At 41.9% G+C, this 18,271-nt stretch overlaps 1 protein-coding gene across 1 annotated transcript; it reads left to right on the top strand.

The window, feature by feature from the left end:
* The first annotated feature begins 355 nt into the window (after positions 1-355).
* lin28b (lin-28 homolog B (C. elegans)) lies at positions 356-18,271 on the top strand. The gene is made up of 4 exons (XM_061051923.1): positions 356-830; positions 1,567-1,760; positions 11,728-11,915; positions 16,002-18,271. The coding sequence occupies exons 1-4, from the start codon at positions 821-823 to the stop codon at positions 16,309-16,311; spliced, it is 702 nt and encodes a 233-aa protein (XP_060907906.1). The 5' UTR covers positions 356-820; the 3' UTR covers positions 16,312-18,271.

Below are 18,271 nucleotides of genomic sequence, written 5' to 3'. Positions count from 1 at the left end.
CTATGGATGCATCTGTTTCAGAAAGGTTCAGAGACGTTTTAACCAATATGGAGATGTTGTCTCTTATTAGTTTTATATCATTCACTTTTCTTCTATTTTCTTTTGTGCCTATTTCTTCATGTTTATGTTATATGTTTTCTGTTTTCCTGCTGCTATGACTACATCAATCCCCCCCAAAGGAATCATTAAAATTTAATTGAATCCCATCTAATCTAATCTCAGGGTATAATAGCTTCATGTGGCCACACCAACCCCTTCTGTTGCAGTTTTATCACTCCAACAGCACACAGTGTAAACAGCTCAATACGCAGCCTTTTAGCCTATACGCGTTTTTGTTTTTGTTTTTGTATTCAAACTTCACAGTGCTTGTTTTCAACGTAAAGCTGCTGCATGGTGGAAGTTGCGAGTCCGATTCCCTCTGGTCTCTCTGCACTCACAGGGCAAAAAATTAGTAGCAAGAAAGCATGTAATTGACAAAGTCACGTGTTCTCACTACGGGAACGGGCACAGCCAGCTCGCGAGCGAATGAGAGCGAAGGAGAGAGAGGCAGAGAGAGAGAGAGAGAGAGAGAGCGAGAGAGAGAGAGAGAGGGAGGGAGAGAGAGAGAGCAGTACAGAGGTGGTGTGAGTGAGGAAGGGATTGAAGGGAAGAAAGAGAGACATGACAAAAATATCAAAAGGCAGAAAGCACGCCGTACCATGCGAGCTCAATTGGTGACCGATGGGATCGAGGATGTCGGATTAATGGTGACGACCGCAGCCCGTTTTCGCAGAGGAAGCTTCTCTATTGCAACTTGGGCGCAGAGGGTCCGCGGGGAAACATGGCCGAAGGTTATTCTGCAATTATTTTCCTATTTTCTGCTTAGTTTTTTTTTCCCTCCCGTGGCCGAGTGGAGAGGTGGTGGTGGTGGGGTGGTGAGGGGGGGGGGCTGAGAGGCGGCAAGGTGCAACGTGATTGTTCTTCCAAAAAAAAAAAAAAAAAAAAAAAACCTCCAAAAAATAAGAAACCGGACTCGAGCCGCCCCTCGCGAGCAACACATCTAAAGCATGTTTCGCTGCGTGAAGATGTGAACATTGTTAGCGCGTATTCTCCGCTCTTCTGCACACACTAGTACAGCTCGAGGAACCATGTGTACACCTGCCTTTAGGATCCTGTCGCCTACAACTCCACACACACTATAGCCAGGAGACAAATCCAGCACAAGTTCCACTACTGAGCATGCCTGTGCACGAGACAGAGCTCGAGCATCTGTCACGAAGTAACAAACTACTTTACGATCACCACGCGCCAATTATCTGTCCAAATAGCAGTAGCAGCCTTTAGGACATTTCCACTGGCCGTGAACTCCACGTAGCCGCTGTTTTGCAAGTGAAGGGGATTCCCCCCCCCACCCCCCACGCTTCTTCCAAGAAGTTTTTACGCAACATCGCCCATTAAACTTATATAAACCGGAGTGCGCGAGAGGGAGGGGGGGATAGCAATTCTGTAATGTAGTCAATAAATGTTCTAACTTTCTTCCTTCCCCTGTGCCCCCCTCCCCTCCCCTCCACCCGTGAATTGTTTCAGGAGGGCCGGGTAAAGGTGGCGGAGAAGACCCCGCCAAGTCCACCGAGCAGGAGGACCGGACTCGACCTCCTCAGGTTCTGTCGGGATCAGGCTTCTGCAAGTGGTTCAACGTCCGGATGGGCTTTGGATTTATCTCAATGACCGGCAGCGAAGGGAGCCCCGTCGACCCCCCTCTGGATGTTTTCGTCCACCAAGTAAGTTACCGTCGAAAAGGCACGAAATGAACACAAACCCCGCGAGGTATCAAACATCTGCACCGGCCTCGCCCGGATCTGGTTTCCCCTATTAAACAGCGGCGGATGATTGATTAGTATAGATTTCCCTTTTTTTTTTTTTTTTTTAAATTCCCACTACTTCACTGTCACTTCAGTCCCCATCTTAAAACCCGCAGGCCCCCTTTAGTCCTCCTCCACATTGTACCATCCGGATGTTTTGCATTGGCCAACATGTTAGGTGTGTAATCACACGTTGTCCACGGGCTTGACAAAAACACGTTTAAGTTTCCTCTTTAAGCCACATGCGTCCAACTCTCTCTCTCTCTCTCTCTCTCCCCCCTTCCTCCCTCCCTTTGCTTCCCTCTGCACTAAAGGGAAGGGAAGAAATGTCGTGTGGCTGTGACACGGTTAGTTTCACACTTGGCTCTAATGGACAGCAGAGCTCGCTTCCTATGCACTCAGCCAACATGTCGGAGAGCATGTTTAAAAAATTTAAAAAAAAAAAAAAAAAAATCTGGGATGCAGAGTTTAAAGCTCCTTTCAGTTTTGTTTTGTTGCTTCAGCGTGCAGTTAAACTGCAACACAACATCCCGTTACGTTTCCACTCACTGCTCTCCATGATTTATTGCACATGCAGTTCATTTCTGAGGCCTTGGTTTCGACTTATTCTGCAGCAAACAAAGAGCACTAGTAGCCTATCCTCCCTTCTTTTCAAACGTTTAATCGTGCTTTTTTTTTTACAGTCCTGTAAAGTGGCTTTAAAATAGTCAGGGAGGAACGGCAGAGGATGAGAGGAGGCTTTTTTTTTTTTTTTTTACTAGTTTTTCATTTGACACCCTCTCCTTGAGGTGTCTTTATTGTTGACTCACGGGATGTTGTGCTGAACTGGTGGGAAGAAGGAGGAGGAGGAGGAGGGGGGGGGTACATTAGAGGTCAGATGTCAGCAGCAGTGATGTAGAGGTGGATAAAAAGAGATGGCTCCACTGACCATTATCAGGCAAAAGAGGAGTGTTAAAAGAATATACATTGTGCTTAAAAATGCTTTAATATGTCTCCCCTTAAGTCAGTTTTTTGTTTTACTTCAATAAGCTTGTGCGGTGATTTTTCAAAGCTGCATTGCAGTGCTCTGATTTGGATGTTCTGCTTAAAAAATAAATAGGTTGTTTTCATCTTTTTGTTGGGAGTCAGCAGGAAACAAATGGGAAAGTTTGCACTGCTGACGAGGTCTTCAATACTGTTTTGACTAAATGTCACAATGATTTCTTTTGTTGCTTTCATGTCCCTTAAATTAGTTGCTTTCATGTAATTTAAATTGACTTGTCTTCGTGTCTTCTCTTAATAATGCACCGTGTACTTTCAATCAATGCTGTTTTAAAGCTAGTTCTGGATTTTTCATTCCGACTTTCACATAAGAACGTGAACATTCACGTCCACCAGATTATTATGAAATGGTTTAAAATCTGTAGGAAATTTAAAAAAGTAAATTCTGCTGAAAGAATAAGCCGACCTTTGGTCCATTTATCTCTGTAATCATGAGGTGGATTTTTATACTTTAAATATGAAGCCTATTTTATTCTTTTGCCTGCCTTTACTGTGAGGATATACGATTTCTGAGATGCCGTGAATGTTTTAAATAAAGGAGGATTCTTATGAAAGTACATATTGCAGTATCAGTTATTGTGATTGATATCTTCTTATCGTGGCTCCATCGACTGAATGTGTGCATCTATATCCAGTAGATAACTAACTAATATCCCTGCTGGACAGAGATGTTATGGATGATGCCAGAAAGACGGATAACAGTGAGGAAGGTTTTGGTTTAGGAAAGAAGCTTAAAATGCTGTTGCAGAAGTCAAATGAACAGTTTCCATCTCAGCAGTTTGTAACAGCACAGGAAATGCTGCTGCAATGGGAGTATCTTTCAAATGCATTAAGAGATTTTAAAGCATCAGCTGAACTATGCATTCGTATTGTAAAGGTGTAGAAAGGAAAATGTTGGCTGCGTGTGCTCTGGATAATGATTTTCTTAAATCCTGCAAAATTTGGCTTCGATTTTAAATGTTTAAAAAAAATACAAATGATCTCCCCCCCTATAAAACCTTTAACGGTACACAATATATGTTTACAGGAGTGAATTCCCCTCTGTGTTTTCAGCTACATGTTTGAAACAAAACAGCTGTCATTTAGTGTGGACAATATGCATTCATAGGCACATTGTCATATTGTATGCAAAGCAGTCTGTTCCTCTGCATCCATCTATACACTCTCATTAAATCAGTCACTCATTTTCTGCCACTGTTCCTCCCTCATGTGTTTTGCTGCTGTCACTCAGAAGCCATTTTGACACACAGAAGCTAGTCAAGGCGTTTTTTTTAGTAAACTCTGATGTGTGTGTTTAATTAAAATCCTGCAGATTATCTGTCACGTTAAATCTCATGTTTAAATTTATGTAATGGCCGTTTGGGGAATATTTCAAATTTGTGCAGACCTGCATTAAAGATCAGACTTTGTTTTGCAAGCTTCCTAAGAGACACATAAGTCATTTCATGTTTTTTTTTTTGCATGTATGATAAAAGGTTATTTGCCAGTTATTAAAAGAAAAAAATGGTTTGGAAATATTCCGGCTTTTTTCTTGCACGGTTCCTGATCCTGTGTGTTGAAAAGAGGAGGGCTGAGGTATAAGAGCGATGGGGAGGGGTCGAGGGAGCATGAGGACATGAGAGAGAGAGAGAGGGGGAGAAGAAGAGAGGAGGAGTTTTCCTATAGGAGAGGGAAAACGAAGGGATGTGGGAAAAAAATAAGTGTTGGTGAGGGTCGGGGTGGTGGTAGCGGTAGTGGACGTAGAGAGCAAAAGGAGGGGGGGGGGGGGCAGCCAGCAGTAGCCAGGGAGGAAAACATATAAGCAAGAGGGTTTGAAAAAGGAGTGGAGGAGCAGGAGGTAAGAGAGGGAGGGTGAGAGTGTGTACGAGTCAGCGAGAGGGTCTCTTCCTGGGAGGCCTCTTCATCAGGGCTCCTATCTGATCACTTCCTTTTTGAAGGTGTGTGTCGGGGAGAGAGAGGGAGAGAAGTAGAGAGAAGGGAGGGAAGGGGGGGGAGAGTAATTAAGCATCTTCACCCGCTGTACCTCTCTGCTTAGCGATTCTACACACAAAGCCGTTTCATTATCTCTGTTTGTCAACCTCTCCTCTACCTGCACTCAGTGTTTTTTTTCTCTGTGTTATAAGTGTGTGTGTGCGCGCACGTGTGTGTGTGTGTGTGTGTGTGTGTGTGTGTGTGTGTGTGAGTTCCTGCTGGGACACGGGGGGGTGCTCTCTCCTCGGGCATTCTTTTAAAAAGAGGAATTTCTTTAAAGACAAAAAGGCAGGAGGGTTGGGTGGGGTGAGGAGGGGGTGGTGGGTGAGGTGGGGGGCTGCTTGCCCTTTGTCGGTAATCAGTTTGAAATGTTGAACAGTTTGCTGCTGCTGCTGTCCTCCTGAGTGTGTGTTCAATTTATGGAGCCTGTAAGTTGGTGTGTGTGTGTGTGTGTGTGTGTGTGTGTGGTTCTTACTTTCCCCTCCTCACCACCAGGTTGTTGGTGTCTACATGTGAACCGCTGTAAGATGTTTTAGGTTGTTGTTTTTTTGAGTGTGTGTGTGTGTGCGCGCGTGCAAGAAAGTGTGTGTGTGTGTGTGTTTTGTGTAGCGAGGTTAAAGTGGGCCCCTAGTGAGATTAACCTCTGGTCCGTGTCACCGTTTGGCATGCAGGCCCCACCCATCTCTGCCTCCAGATAGCCAGTATCAGGCTTTGTCTCTCCTGCAGCCACACTATCCCCCCCCCCCCCCCCCCCCCACACACATACACACACACACACCACCACCACCACACACACTCCCCCTGCTCCTCCTCCACCAACCCTGCCTTCTCTTCAGCACATCAAAAAACGCAAAAAGAAGAAGAAAGGCTAGTCATGTGACTTCCCTTTTGAGGAGCTGGCCACATAGAGCAGAGATGATTGGTAATTGGAAAGGTGGCGGAGTAGAAAGCAGAGCAGGGCTCCAAACAAGTCGCAGTTCACCTGGAACACAAAGAAGAGTGCCCGCACAGTGCTGGCTGTGTTTGCACCCCTGACATTTATTTAATTTAATTCAATCTGGTTTAAATACATCGACACAGACTGAAACATTCAACAGTAAAACATTAGATAAGGCTTGAGCTGACATTTAAGTCTTTAAGGGTCTTTTGTTCTATTTTAGTTTAATTTCCTTGCGGGAGAATTATTCAAATTTTCCCATTTGAGTCCTCAAGTCACAAACATACTGCAACTACCAGAAATCACAATAATTAATTATCTGTATATTCATTCTTTTTTTTTTTTAATGTGAGAAGACGGTTAAATGGCCATCAAGGACATTGTAGAGCCCAATGTTTGTTTTAAAAAAATGTTTTTTTATTTGACTGAAAAAGGGGAAATTGAACCAATTACATAAATATGAAAAAAAAAGAACACTTGTGTTTGTGCGGTTGGTAGAAGAGAATCCATCTTAAAAAATACCTCAAGAATCAATTCCTCCAAAAGCTATTTGTGATGATTTGTTTTCCGTCCGTCAACTGATGACAAATTGATGAATAGATTAATCTCTGTAGTGAAAGGAGGAACGAGGATGGAAAAAAATCTGTTCATATGTGAAAGTGCAAAGCAAACGAGTATACAACAATCTGTTTAGCGCGTACTTGTGGAAGCGTTGCTTTTGTCTGAAATAGTTTTTGAAATGCGTCACGTTCAAGTGTTACACGGCACATCTTTGAATCAAAAATCTTACATTTAAAAATCTTCACTCTTTGTAAAAAGGGCTGAGAAAGAAATCAAAGAAAAACACGCTTGTGAATATGTCTTTGACCGATGTACCACTTTATGTAATGAGAGGTGCTAAATTCACTTCACACCAAATTTGGTATCATTTATTGTATTTTATCAAAATATCACATAACCTCTTTCTCTTTAATAGTTACTATTTTAATTTAGTATTTACAATTTCCTTATTTTGGAGTTGCTTCCTCACATTAGTGAAAGAAGTGAAACATTTGAGTGTAAGCGTGCTTGTGTTTTGAATGGCTGCAGTTATTAGCAGGCTGTGTGTTTTATCACCAGTCACCTCAGCGAGCTTCATTTCCTCTCTCATGCTGATAAACGTAGCAAGATGATCTAGTGCTTCCTCCCCCAGATCAAATATTTGCCCCAGTCATAATCGGGGGTGTTGGATGTTGTTAATTTGAGGCAGGGGAAACATGAAGTCTTTTAAGTGTTTGATGGGGGTTGGGCAGGGTTCAGGGGTCAGGGCCACTAATGACAACGTGTTGAGGAGGGCTTGGGTGTCAGCGTCATAAGAGCGGCTCTGTTGGTGGTTTTCATCGGCGTATTTTTTTTTTTTTTTTTGTTGCCTTTTTTCCCTTCTCCGCCGCTCCCGTTCTCTCCCCTCTTTCTTCTTTTGGTTTATATGCGTCCTGTTGGGTTATGTCCATCTGAGCTGATCTGGCCCAGCTTTGTCCACTTAGCATTTCCTGTGTGTAAAAAGCTACTTAATGGCACCACGCCACATGGTGACCGCCATCCCCGTCACACGCACCCCCTATTCCTCTTTAACGCGAGCAAAATCCAGCTCGGGCCACCTCTGATTTAAAGCATCCCATAATTAGCCCTTCCATACCCGGTGGTCGCCACGGTGAGAGAGAGAGAGAGAGCGAGAGGGAGAGGGAGAGAGAGAGAGTGAGACAGGCGGAGGATGGTGGGTCTCCTCTCTCTCTCTCTCTCTCTGGCCACTTCCCCATCCCCTCACGTTACAGCTTCCTGTATTGATTGCTGGGCCTGGTGATGACGAGGGCCTGGCTGATGAAAAGGAGGGCTATTTCTATCCAGGATGTTGGGAGTCGGTATTGATCGCCGGCTCCATCCTACACACACATGTGGTGCTATAGGAAGATATTTATTACATATACGGAAGCCTGCAAGCATTCTCAAGCCATTTCTAGACGAAGCTGGTGTCCATTTTGCGGCTCGGTTTCTTCAGTTTTTAGGTGTGGTGGCTCTTGAGTGAAAGTGTGAGAGCTGGTGTGGTCTGCCACTCGGGTAGGGGGTGGCGCTGGGATGGTTATACCGCTGACCCCAGGATTTCTGCTTCTGACCTGTGGGGCTCCTGATCAAATGGGGGTTTTGTTCCTGGGCTCCCCCCAGGTCCAGCCACTGATCAGGAGTTGCTCCTCCATTGGAGCTGAACAGAATGCGCTGGAGGCATTTCCATGAAGCCACCCCCCCCCCCCCCCCCCCACCACCACCACCTCCTCCTCCTCCTCCTCTACTCCACTCCCATATCCACCTCCCCCATGCTCCAGGCCACTCCTCCATTTTGTGATCTCTCTTACGCTCTCTCTCTCTCTCTCTCTCTCTCTCTCTCTCTCTCTCTCTCTCTCTCTCTCTTTCTCTCTGACGTTCTTTCGTTCCCTCTCCGTGGCCGTGCCCTTTCATGACCTCTGTGCGTAAACTGAAACGGGTCAAGACACCCGCCATGTCATTCAAGTGGGAGGCGACTCGGGTTACAGGTTCTGATTTGTGAAGTTTTTGTTGTTGTCAAATGCATACACATGGAAGCACACACACCCCACACACACACACATGTAAGTCCACATGCTGTGTTTTATTATGTAACTACGGAAAGACTGAGCTGCTTGAGAAATTGAACTCATCTGAGACATGAGAGGCCCGATTGGATACCTTGTCTTAAATGGAGGAGATTGTGTGTGTGTGTGTGTGTGTGTGTGAGAGTATGTATGTGTATGTGTGTTTTCCTGCGTTTCTGCAGAACAAAAGGGGTTGTGTGGTTTCCTCACTGGTGCATTGTGGGCATTGTCGGGGTTGGAGAGGGGGTAGGGTGCTGAGACAAACTACTCAACTTTGACCTGGAGAGACAAGCTGCTTGTGGTCTGAAGACAGGAGAGGAACAGGAAGGGCTCGTGCGCCGTACAGTCTACAGACCAGTCAATGATTATTCATCATTATTCAGAGTGCGTTTTGGTTTTTGGGGAATGGGCGCACATTTTAATGAGCCTTTTTTTTTTTCCTGATATCTGCTGCAGGAGGGCCTTAAAGTAATTTGGATGGTCCAATGATTAAAATCTTTATTAATTAGGGGTTTAGTTTAAAAGCAGGGTTATGAATGTTTGAGCTTCTTCAGTTTATTTATTTATTAAAAAAAAATAGATATGGTATGCATTGTTGTGTGCATGTACATGGATTGATTACTGAATGGTTGAAGTGTTTTTTTTTTTTTGCAGCACTGCCACTTGTGATCGATCCTTATTGGTTGCTTAAAGCCGCAAACTCAGTTTGTTTCTACCTTCATCATTCCTTCCTTTTTAAAAAAAAAAAATCCCACCTATACTGTTCCAAATCTTTACATTCCCTCATTCCCATCCCCTGATCCTCATCGTTTCCTCAAAGCCAAATCCAATATCTGAACGAGTCCTCCATCAGCAATCGGCTGGAATGACTGACCACAGCCAGAGAACCAGAGAGGAAATCTAAGAGGGAAAGCAATGATTGGATTTAAACCATTATGTTCGATATTTCTAAAACATCGGCCTTCCTGAAGTAGAAGTAAAGAAAACGTGAAAACAATGTAAAGTTTGTCCGTCTTTAACTTTTGGATTTTCAAAGTTTGAAGCCTAATTTTAATCTTTTCATTGTTTTCATTGTTTTGTCTGATATCTTTTGGTCGTGATAAATTAATTTGAGTCATTGGTATTAACCCGTATTCATTTTTAATTCAAGAAATAAAGTGATGTTCTGAACAAAATACATGTTACAAAATCAATCTCACAATGTGCATAAAATAATACAAATACATTTCCAAATGTCTGTTCCTGTTTTGTCAGATTTATAAAATTCTACGAGTAGATTCTGGATATTTCTTGGCCATAAATAAACATTGTTGCCTTCATTATCTTATCTCACAAAGTCAACCTATTTATTTTATTTTAAACAAAAATAGTTTTTCTTCATTATCTAATGTTGAAACTTTAAATGTGAGAGGGAACTTCTTTAAATTTGAAGGTTACAAGAAAACCTGGAAAAACTAGCTAACTGCTTTTAGATTAAATTTAAACTTTATTTATTTTATTTATTATCAAAAGTCTTGCTCTAATCCCTTTTTTATTTCATTTTACTGACATTAAGTCAGTGTCCTTTTCAAGTAGATATTTTAAAACATTTTTAAAAAATGTATCAAAGTAAGATGTTGTTTTTTGACAAACTGAAATAAATTAATTCAATAACAGTTTGTATTGTTCCCTTCAGCTTTTATTTAAATATATATATGTTTTTTTGGTGTATTAATGAAACAGTGCAACATGTTTTTTTCGTTCTTTTTAGAAGCATAGAATAAAACAGGAAGCACTTTTAAAGCATGTTTCCTCTTCAATGTAACCAGAATCTTTCACTTGTTTATTTCATGGTGCAGCAGTATAGCCAGCTAGAAACACATTTAAGTGCAGAGCTGAAACACTATTCTTAGTTTTTAATTAATTCACACTTTCTTTGTCACTTCCTGGCTTCTCTCTTTACCATTCCCACTTATTCTGCTCTCTTACATTTTCATTATACTATGAATAGAGCTCATATGGAGCACCTGTAAGTGCTGTCGTCGACAGACATCATAGAAGAAGAAAAAATGCTGCTGAGCACATTCTCCTGTGCACATCCTCTCTTGTTTCACATTTGATTCCCTCTGCTCATTTGGTCCTTTTTTTTTCTTCCTGTCTCCTACACATCTGCCTCTACAGCGGGCGCTGAATTTACAGATCGCCTGCATTGTTATTTTTAGGCCTCGATGTATAGTAGGTAGTAGGTTTTCGCTCGGCACAATGCGTGCTTGTGTGGGTGTGTTTACCTATGCTGAGATCTGCAGGGCTCGCTGCGATTCATGAAGGTCACAGGGAACAGTGCACATAAGCAGTCAGTTCTGTGCCATCATGAAGACATAAATCATTGTCCGGGGGTTATGGAGTAACTAAATCAATACTGGCGATCATGAAGATAAGATGGATGGTGGATGTGTGGAAAGAAGAAGAAGAAGAAGAAAAAAAACAAAAAAGAACGTTGCATGGTTGTGACTTTTCTCCCCGCAGAACGAATAGGAAGTGGTGTCTCTGTGAAAAGTAGATAAAGAAAGTAAAGAAAAGATGCTGTGTGTGAGATAAGTCCCTCTGTGCACAAGGCTGTGATGGCAGTTGGAGCTAACCGCTGGCAGTCAATCCTCCATGTTTGAATTGATGTGTGCATTATGTGCTGCTGGAGGTTGTGTTTTTGCTGCATTGGAAGCAGTGCTCACAAGACCCCGCAGGAGATGCTTGAAACAGACCTTTGAGTTAAAACACGTTGATCTGATTTTCTTTTTTTGACACCAGCAATAATAATTAAGTGTTAAAAAAGCGTTGATGGTTGCTGAGCCTTGTTCTGTACAGACAGGTGTAAAAATGGACGCATTAAATTGAGTCTTTTCATTGCCTGAAATGATGTTTAGACCAAGGCTCTCTACGTTTTCACCCGCCTAATGAAGATAGAGCATTCAGTGTTTGTCAGCTCACTGAAGAACAAGTCAAGGTAAAATACAGCAATGACTCCGATGAATGTTGTCTCACTGCTGTGTTGTTCTGTGTGACTTCCTCATCAAAAACAGCATTACATAGATCATGTCGTCAAATGTTTCAGCTTTTATAATGAAATAAAATAACCTACCACGAGCGTATAATACAATATAATATAATATAATATAATACTCTTAGCCTACAACAAACTGAACCTCCACTTTCTTTAACACACACCCTTGTGTATTTGGACGCATTATCATTATGAATTCATTGAGCTATAAGCGCCAGCCTGCTTTTAAATGGATAATTGCTTTTTTCCTCCCAACAGAGCAAACTGGTGATGGAGGGCTTCCGCAGCTTAAAGGAGGGTGAGCAGGTGGAGTTCACCTATAAGAAGTCCTCCAAGGGCCTGGAGTCCCTGCGGGTGACCGGACCAGGTGGGGGACCCTGTGCGGGCAGCGAGAGACGACCCAAAGGGAAGGTCCCACTCCAGAAACGCAAACCAAAGGGAGACCGGTGAGTGTGGGAAATTTTAGAAAATCGTACAAAAGACATTTTGTATCTGCATAGATGTAGTGATATATGTATACATGTATTTCCCATAATTCTCTGCGTCAGCCATTAAAAAAAAAAAAAAGAGTGGAGTGCTGCATTCAGAAAGCTGCCTATAGTGGTAGGAGACATATGTTATATGTACATCTCACTGCAGCGAGCGATTTCTGAGTGGGCTGAGATTATAGATTAGATCTATTCAATCTGCCAGACTATATGCCTGTTGCTATGGTTATTGTGCACCTTAATAAGGAATTGAATAGGGTACTTTGCCTGCCATCGCCGCTGTATTAAATCAATTTGCCAGCTTTTACATTAGAGATGGCACTAGCACAGGGATGGTTTGGGCTTATATGCATCTCAATGCGGCAACAGCTCAATCAGTCGTTTTGTCCTCAGTAAAATCTTGCTTCGCTTAAATCTGCCAGAGGGAGCCATATGGAGCTCCTTGAAAACGCCTGCTGGTTGAAAGCAGAGGAGACAGAGAATGACGTATGGGCGAAGCAGACAGGCAGAGGCGAGAATTACACTGTATCTGGGAAGGTGTCACATGATTACATTAGAAAGTGTAGCTCTCTTTTTTTTTTTTTTATACCACTTTTTGTTTCCTGGCACATCCAGTTTTTGGTTTCAGCGTGAAAAAGAAATGCTTGTGCTAGAAATGAGGAAACAATATCTGAGAGAGAAGGCTCCCTGATTGGTTTACGCAGCTGAATAATTCAGCTTATTTGTGATAATTGATCCAGTGTTAGGTCAAGTGTCGCTACCTTTCTGCTAAGGTGGTAGCACCAAGGCAGTGTTGGATTCAGACATGGCAGGTAGACGGCTGTGACGTAATCTATCAGTGTGAGCGGCTCCTGTGGCAGCTACACGGCTCTGACCCCTGCTGGCCACTCTGTTATGCAACCATGTCCTGTGACGGTCGTTCTTCATGCTGGTGTTCTGCAGTTTGCAGATCTTTTAAGGTGGTCGATGTGGAGGAGTTGTGTTGGAATATTCAGCCTCTGTGGATATAGTAACTGAAGTACACATCTGGAATGCTTGCCAAACACATTGCTTCCTGGAGACAATGTCTCCATTAAATGAAACAACACTGCTCTGGTATGCTATGAGTTATTTCCCAAATATGTTCAGCCATCTTGTCTTCATTAGACCAGTATCTAAGGTGCTTTCCAGCTTCTTTATGTACAGCATAGATTACTAATTAGTCATGTTATCTCTGAATACGTGTAGACATTATTTATTCCAGAGAGAAACCATTACAACAGTTTTTAATAGAAGTCAGTTTAATCTTTACACATGATCATTTACTGGGTGATGTTGGGAAAGTATCAACAAATCTTTCTTGATCAAGTCTTGTTGCAAAAATAAAAAAATTAAAATGCATTTTGGATACAGCTACAGTATGTTTATGCAAAAATGTAAACTTTTTAACAACTTCAGCAGGTTAAAACAGATGCACTGTAAAATGTAAAGAGCTTACAATTCTTTTTAAATTCATTTTGAATAGAATAAACCTGTTAAAACATCATCCTTAAGTCTGCTCCGGATGATCTCCTTGATACAGATCAAGTGGACACGTGTCATTATTTCATGGTTCTGTTTCATGGTTTACTAAATCATGTCATGGAAACTATTTTGTGATGCAAATTTGTGTAGAAAATCGCCAGGGTTTAAGACGTGAAGCTAACTTTAATAAAAAATAAATGCAAAACACGTGGAAAAAAATCCACTTTATTAAATATTCATACAACCAGAACTATCAATGTGTTTGTTTTCTAAAAACTTAAATGGGGTTTATTTTCAGTTGGATGGTGAGCATAAAGATAAATTGTTTTTTTTTTTGACATATTTCAGCCAAAGTTGAGCCGTCTTTAGGATGAACTGGCATGATTACATTTCTCTTCAGTGACTTTCTAACATGCTGAGCTTCTGTGTTCATGCTTTCTTTGTTCATCATATTGGATTAATTGGAGTTGATTTCTAGTGAACCACTTCTTTATGATCGTGTGACTGCTGGCTAGCTTCTCTGTGAAGACATTATTTGGACATGTGCTTTGATTAAAGTCATCGTGAAGCCCGGTGATGTGTTTAACTGGTATGAAGAAAATGACTAAACAGAGGATGAGTCACATGTCCGTGACTCTGTGGCCTGAGGAGAGTAGAGCGTTGCACAGCGGACCAGCATTAATGAAAATGGAATGCCTTAAACCCACTCAAATTGTCTGTTTGATTTAATGTTGTGCTGAAATATTCGGCAGAATCCGGGCAGGCTGGAATATCGGGCAGATATGCCTTCACAGCCTTTTCCACTCTTTCATCAGCCAATTGCTCCTTGTCAAATTTAATAACACTGTGTTGTCTTCCATGTCAGCGTGCTGCTGCTTACAGTAGATCCAGAGCAATAGCATGTGTTATAGCACCATCTAGTGGCGGATATAAGTACGGGCAACTCTACAGTACAAAGTCTTGTAAGAAGACACTTTTGTTTTTACAGTAGGATCAGTCCTAAGCGGTTCTTTATATAACACGGTTCTATTATTAAATCAATATAATTGTATTCTTTTTAAATTATTTATTTTAGTTTTCTGACAGCAGACAACATTACACAGACATTAGGCAGAAAAACAGAAGAATTATCTCTGCACTCCTCATTTCTACAATATTAAGAACTAAGTACTGTGGAAGAGGTAGAGTGTGCACACAAGATGAATAAAAAAAATATCTCAGAAGAAGACCCAATGGAAGAAAAGTAAAACATAAATAAATGAAGTTTGCTGAGATAAGTCAACATCACGAGGTCCTCTGTTGATCACCTCCTCAAAATCTGTCCACAGAGGCCTTCCTTATATAACCTGGAAGCTGGAAGCAGCTGTGACCGTTATGAAAAATCCCATAAACATCCTCTATAGGGAAAAACTTATTCACGTTCAGCCAAGCTGTGTCACCATCTTCATAAGATCACAAAATGAGCTTTTCTGTGATTTTTTTTTTTTTTTTTTTTTTTTTTACCACAACATTCCAGGAACTCATTTTTTCTTGTTTGCAAAACTAAGTGATTTAGGGAGCCAGTCTATTTTTTTTTTCTAAAGGTCAGGCCTTAGGTAGTAAGAAAGACTATTTGCATTTATGATTGGAAACTTGGATAGTAGAATAGTGGAGTTATGATTGTGTTATCCATGACTGTTTTCATCTGAGTACCTGTAGTCGCACCATGGTATATCTTCAGGCTGAAAATCATTATTAAGTCTCGTCAAGTGTCAATAGGTGTGACCATAAATCTGTTCAAAACTGTTCGGATCAATTAAGATTATTAATCACAATTTAAAATATCTGAATTTTTCCTTTTAAAATTCAGAACATTTGAAACATGTCACATTGAAATTCAAAGAAAGCACATAGCAGCCTGTTCTCCAAATAGCCTTAATGTGATAGACTTTAATTTCAATCAGGCAGTGTTTGATCCTCAAAAATTATGAAAATAAACCTAGAACTGGCTGACAACAGTAACGACCTACAGATACAAACAGGTATTTAGATGATTAATTAATCTGTTCTATCATCATTCAGCGTCAGCTTTCAGAATAAATGTAGGCTTCTGTCAATAATATTGTTTTAAAAAAAAACAAACTATGAGCTCTCTCCACTGTCTCTCTTCTGTTTCCAAATATTTTATCCCCCAGATTTCAATCTTTCTACTTCAACTGGTCTGCGTCCTTTACTAATCACAGCATGATGTACATCTCTGTACATGTCGTATGATGTATCTGTTTGTAGTAAATTTCTTGCATCTACGACTGATGCTACTGAATATGATTTATTCCGCCTGATTGGACATGATTACGCAGCCCTACATCCACTTCAGTATTTCTAACTTGGCGTCCAGTGTGAAATCGTTTGAAGAGTTACGATCCAGTGCGACTTCAATGTGTGCGCAAAGAATAACAAGACAGTCCTGAACTTCTGTCTCATGAATCAAATAAATGGCCAGTCACGTCGAGTGTCGTTGGATATGTTTTTCATTATCCCGTGTGTCCTCTTCTCCTCCAGCTGTTATAACTGTGGAGGTCTGGACCACCATGCCAAGGAGTGTGGCCTGCCCCCTCAGCCAAAGAAATGCCACTACTGCCAGAGCATCACGCACATGGTGGCTCAGTGTCCCCACAAGGCGCTGGCGCCCGCCTCAGGCTCTCAGGAACAACAAGCGTCTACCTCGGCCTTCAGCCCAGGGACCGGGCCCTACCTCTGCCCCCCCGAGGAGGAGGAGCGCTCCGGCTCGTCTCCCCTGGAGGGCTCTTCCTCTTCTCCCGAGGAGTCCCACACGCGCGGCCCCCGGACCCAGAGGTGGAGGAAATCCTGAAAACAGCCAGTTGAGGGGAACCTTTTCACCGCTAGCCCCTGACCCTCATGTCTCCTCTGAATCAAGGATACCTGAAGTCCCGCCCCCCCTTACAACCCCCCACCCCCCACCCCCACCCCCCTCATCTACCTCACACCTGTGAAAAATGGGAGGTCTTGATTTCTATACTTTATTTTTTTTTTTTTATGTTTCAAACCAGCGCAGCTATGGCAACGATCACCGGGGTACGGACATGTGTGAACTCGTGTGACTGACTTGCAGTCATCTGGTGCAGCTATGGCAACCACCGCTGGAAAGGTGACTGCAGGGAATGACTGTTTTTCTTGTTTCAATCAGTGCAGCTCAACAGTGAAACAACATGGTATGAATCTTGGTTTGATGATTTTTTTTTCTTCCCCCCCCCCCTTGTTTCGATCCCTCTTGGACCTAAGCGTCCGCCATATTTGAATGCTTTCCTTACAGTTATTGGATTTAAAGCCGTAAACGTGTATCCTGTAGGCCCGATCATTCCGTAGACACATGATGCATCCTTTTAGCGCACATGGTAGCTCATTTTTTAGAAGGATTAGAAGACGACTTTTAAAAGCTCAAGACCCTCTGAGCGATAATCCAGACTCCAAAGATTGTTAGCTTGGTTTTTAATGATCTATAGGGAAACTTTACGGATTGCAGAGGGATTTTTTTCTTTTTCTTTTTAAAAAAAAAAGACGATGGGCTGCTAAACACATTCTCCGTAATCTTGAAACGCTCACTACATACCTCTCTCTTCCATGAAATAGACTGGACCAACTGATTGTCAAAGAGTGAGAATGTGTGTTTGAGAGTTTAGTGTGCGTTTGTATGGGTGTGTGTGTGTGTGTGTGTGTGTGTGTGTGTGTGTGCATGCTTAGAAAGAAAACAAGACTGGGATCAACACTATTAACACTCAGTATCCTCTTATTAGAGTTAGTCACGCCTTAGTTATGACTTCATATAATCCAGATGATTTAGACTCAAAGTAATGGACTGATCATTAGACTTCCATTTCAGTTGTTGCATTATTAGTTTGAAATAACATGGCAGTTTATAAATCATAGTATAAGTCATTAATATATATGTAAAGTCACAAGATATAATTGAAATTCTATTAACTTTAAGTCATGCGTATATAAGGAATTAGCTGACATAGGTGAATAGCCCTGTATATTGCATGGGATACTTTGTTGTTGTGTGATATCTTGTAGCTCTCTCTCTATTTAACCACAAATCCATTATTTTGTACTCGCCGCCTTCTTAGTCAGCAAATCACCTCCAACCCAGCACAAACCGAACGCTCGCCTTGTTTGATTAAAGGCGTACTTTCAGACCCGTTCAGTATCATCACAGCTGCTCTACTTATGAAATACCTCACCCCATTTCTTCCTCTTGAAGATGAATGTCGCAGAAGGTCAAGCTGTTTTTTTTTTCCTTTTTGCTCTCCCAGCAAGTGAGATCCAACCACCTGTCCCTCTTCCATCTGTGCCTACCAGTTGTTAGTTTAGCGCAGCAGCAGCAGCAGCCAGGTAACGCCCGTTCCCTCCTTAGCGTGAGACGCCGTCGCCGCTGCTGCTGCTGCTGCTTTTAGACTCGCTGAAAACAGGGAGAGACGGAGAGAGAGAAAAAAAGTGCTGCTATTGGTATAACTTGACTCCCAAGCATGGCTTTAGTGGCACTTATTGTGACCTAACAACTCTTCTCTGACCATATTGAATGTGAAAAGAGCTTATCTGAAGTCGACTCCTCACAAAAAGTTCACTTCGGAGTTGCATCTTAATGTTCTGACAAATCAAAATAACTTTGTATGATGACATGAAACTAGCTTGTGTGTGTGTGCGTTTTTTTTTGTTTTTTTTTGTTTTTTTTTTAAGCTCTAAGTAGACAACCAACTTTTTTGGTATATTTATATACCAAAGAGTTTGGCTTTATTTTTTGAAGGCAATTA

Source organism: Labrus mixtus, chromosome 12, assembly GCF_963584025.1.
Source record: "Labrus mixtus chromosome 12, fLabMix1.1, whole genome shotgun sequence".
NCBI lineage: Eukaryota > Metazoa > Chordata > Actinopteri > Labriformes > Labridae > Labrus > Labrus mixtus.
Note: the sequence above shows the minus strand (reverse complement) of the source record. Positions and strands in the feature narration are given on the sequence as shown.

Excerpts from the sequence above, each read along its gene's own strand:
- lin28b (XM_061051923.1), top strand. Across the intron at positions 1,761-11,727 it reads TGGATGTTTTCGTCCACCAA|AGCAAACTGGTGATGGAGGG; the intron begins GTAAGTTACCGT and ends TCCTCCCAACAG. Across the intron at positions 11,916-16,001 it reads CGCAAACCAAAGGGAGACCG|CTGTTATAACTGTGGAGGTC; the intron begins GTGAGTGTGGGA and ends CTTCTCCTCCAG.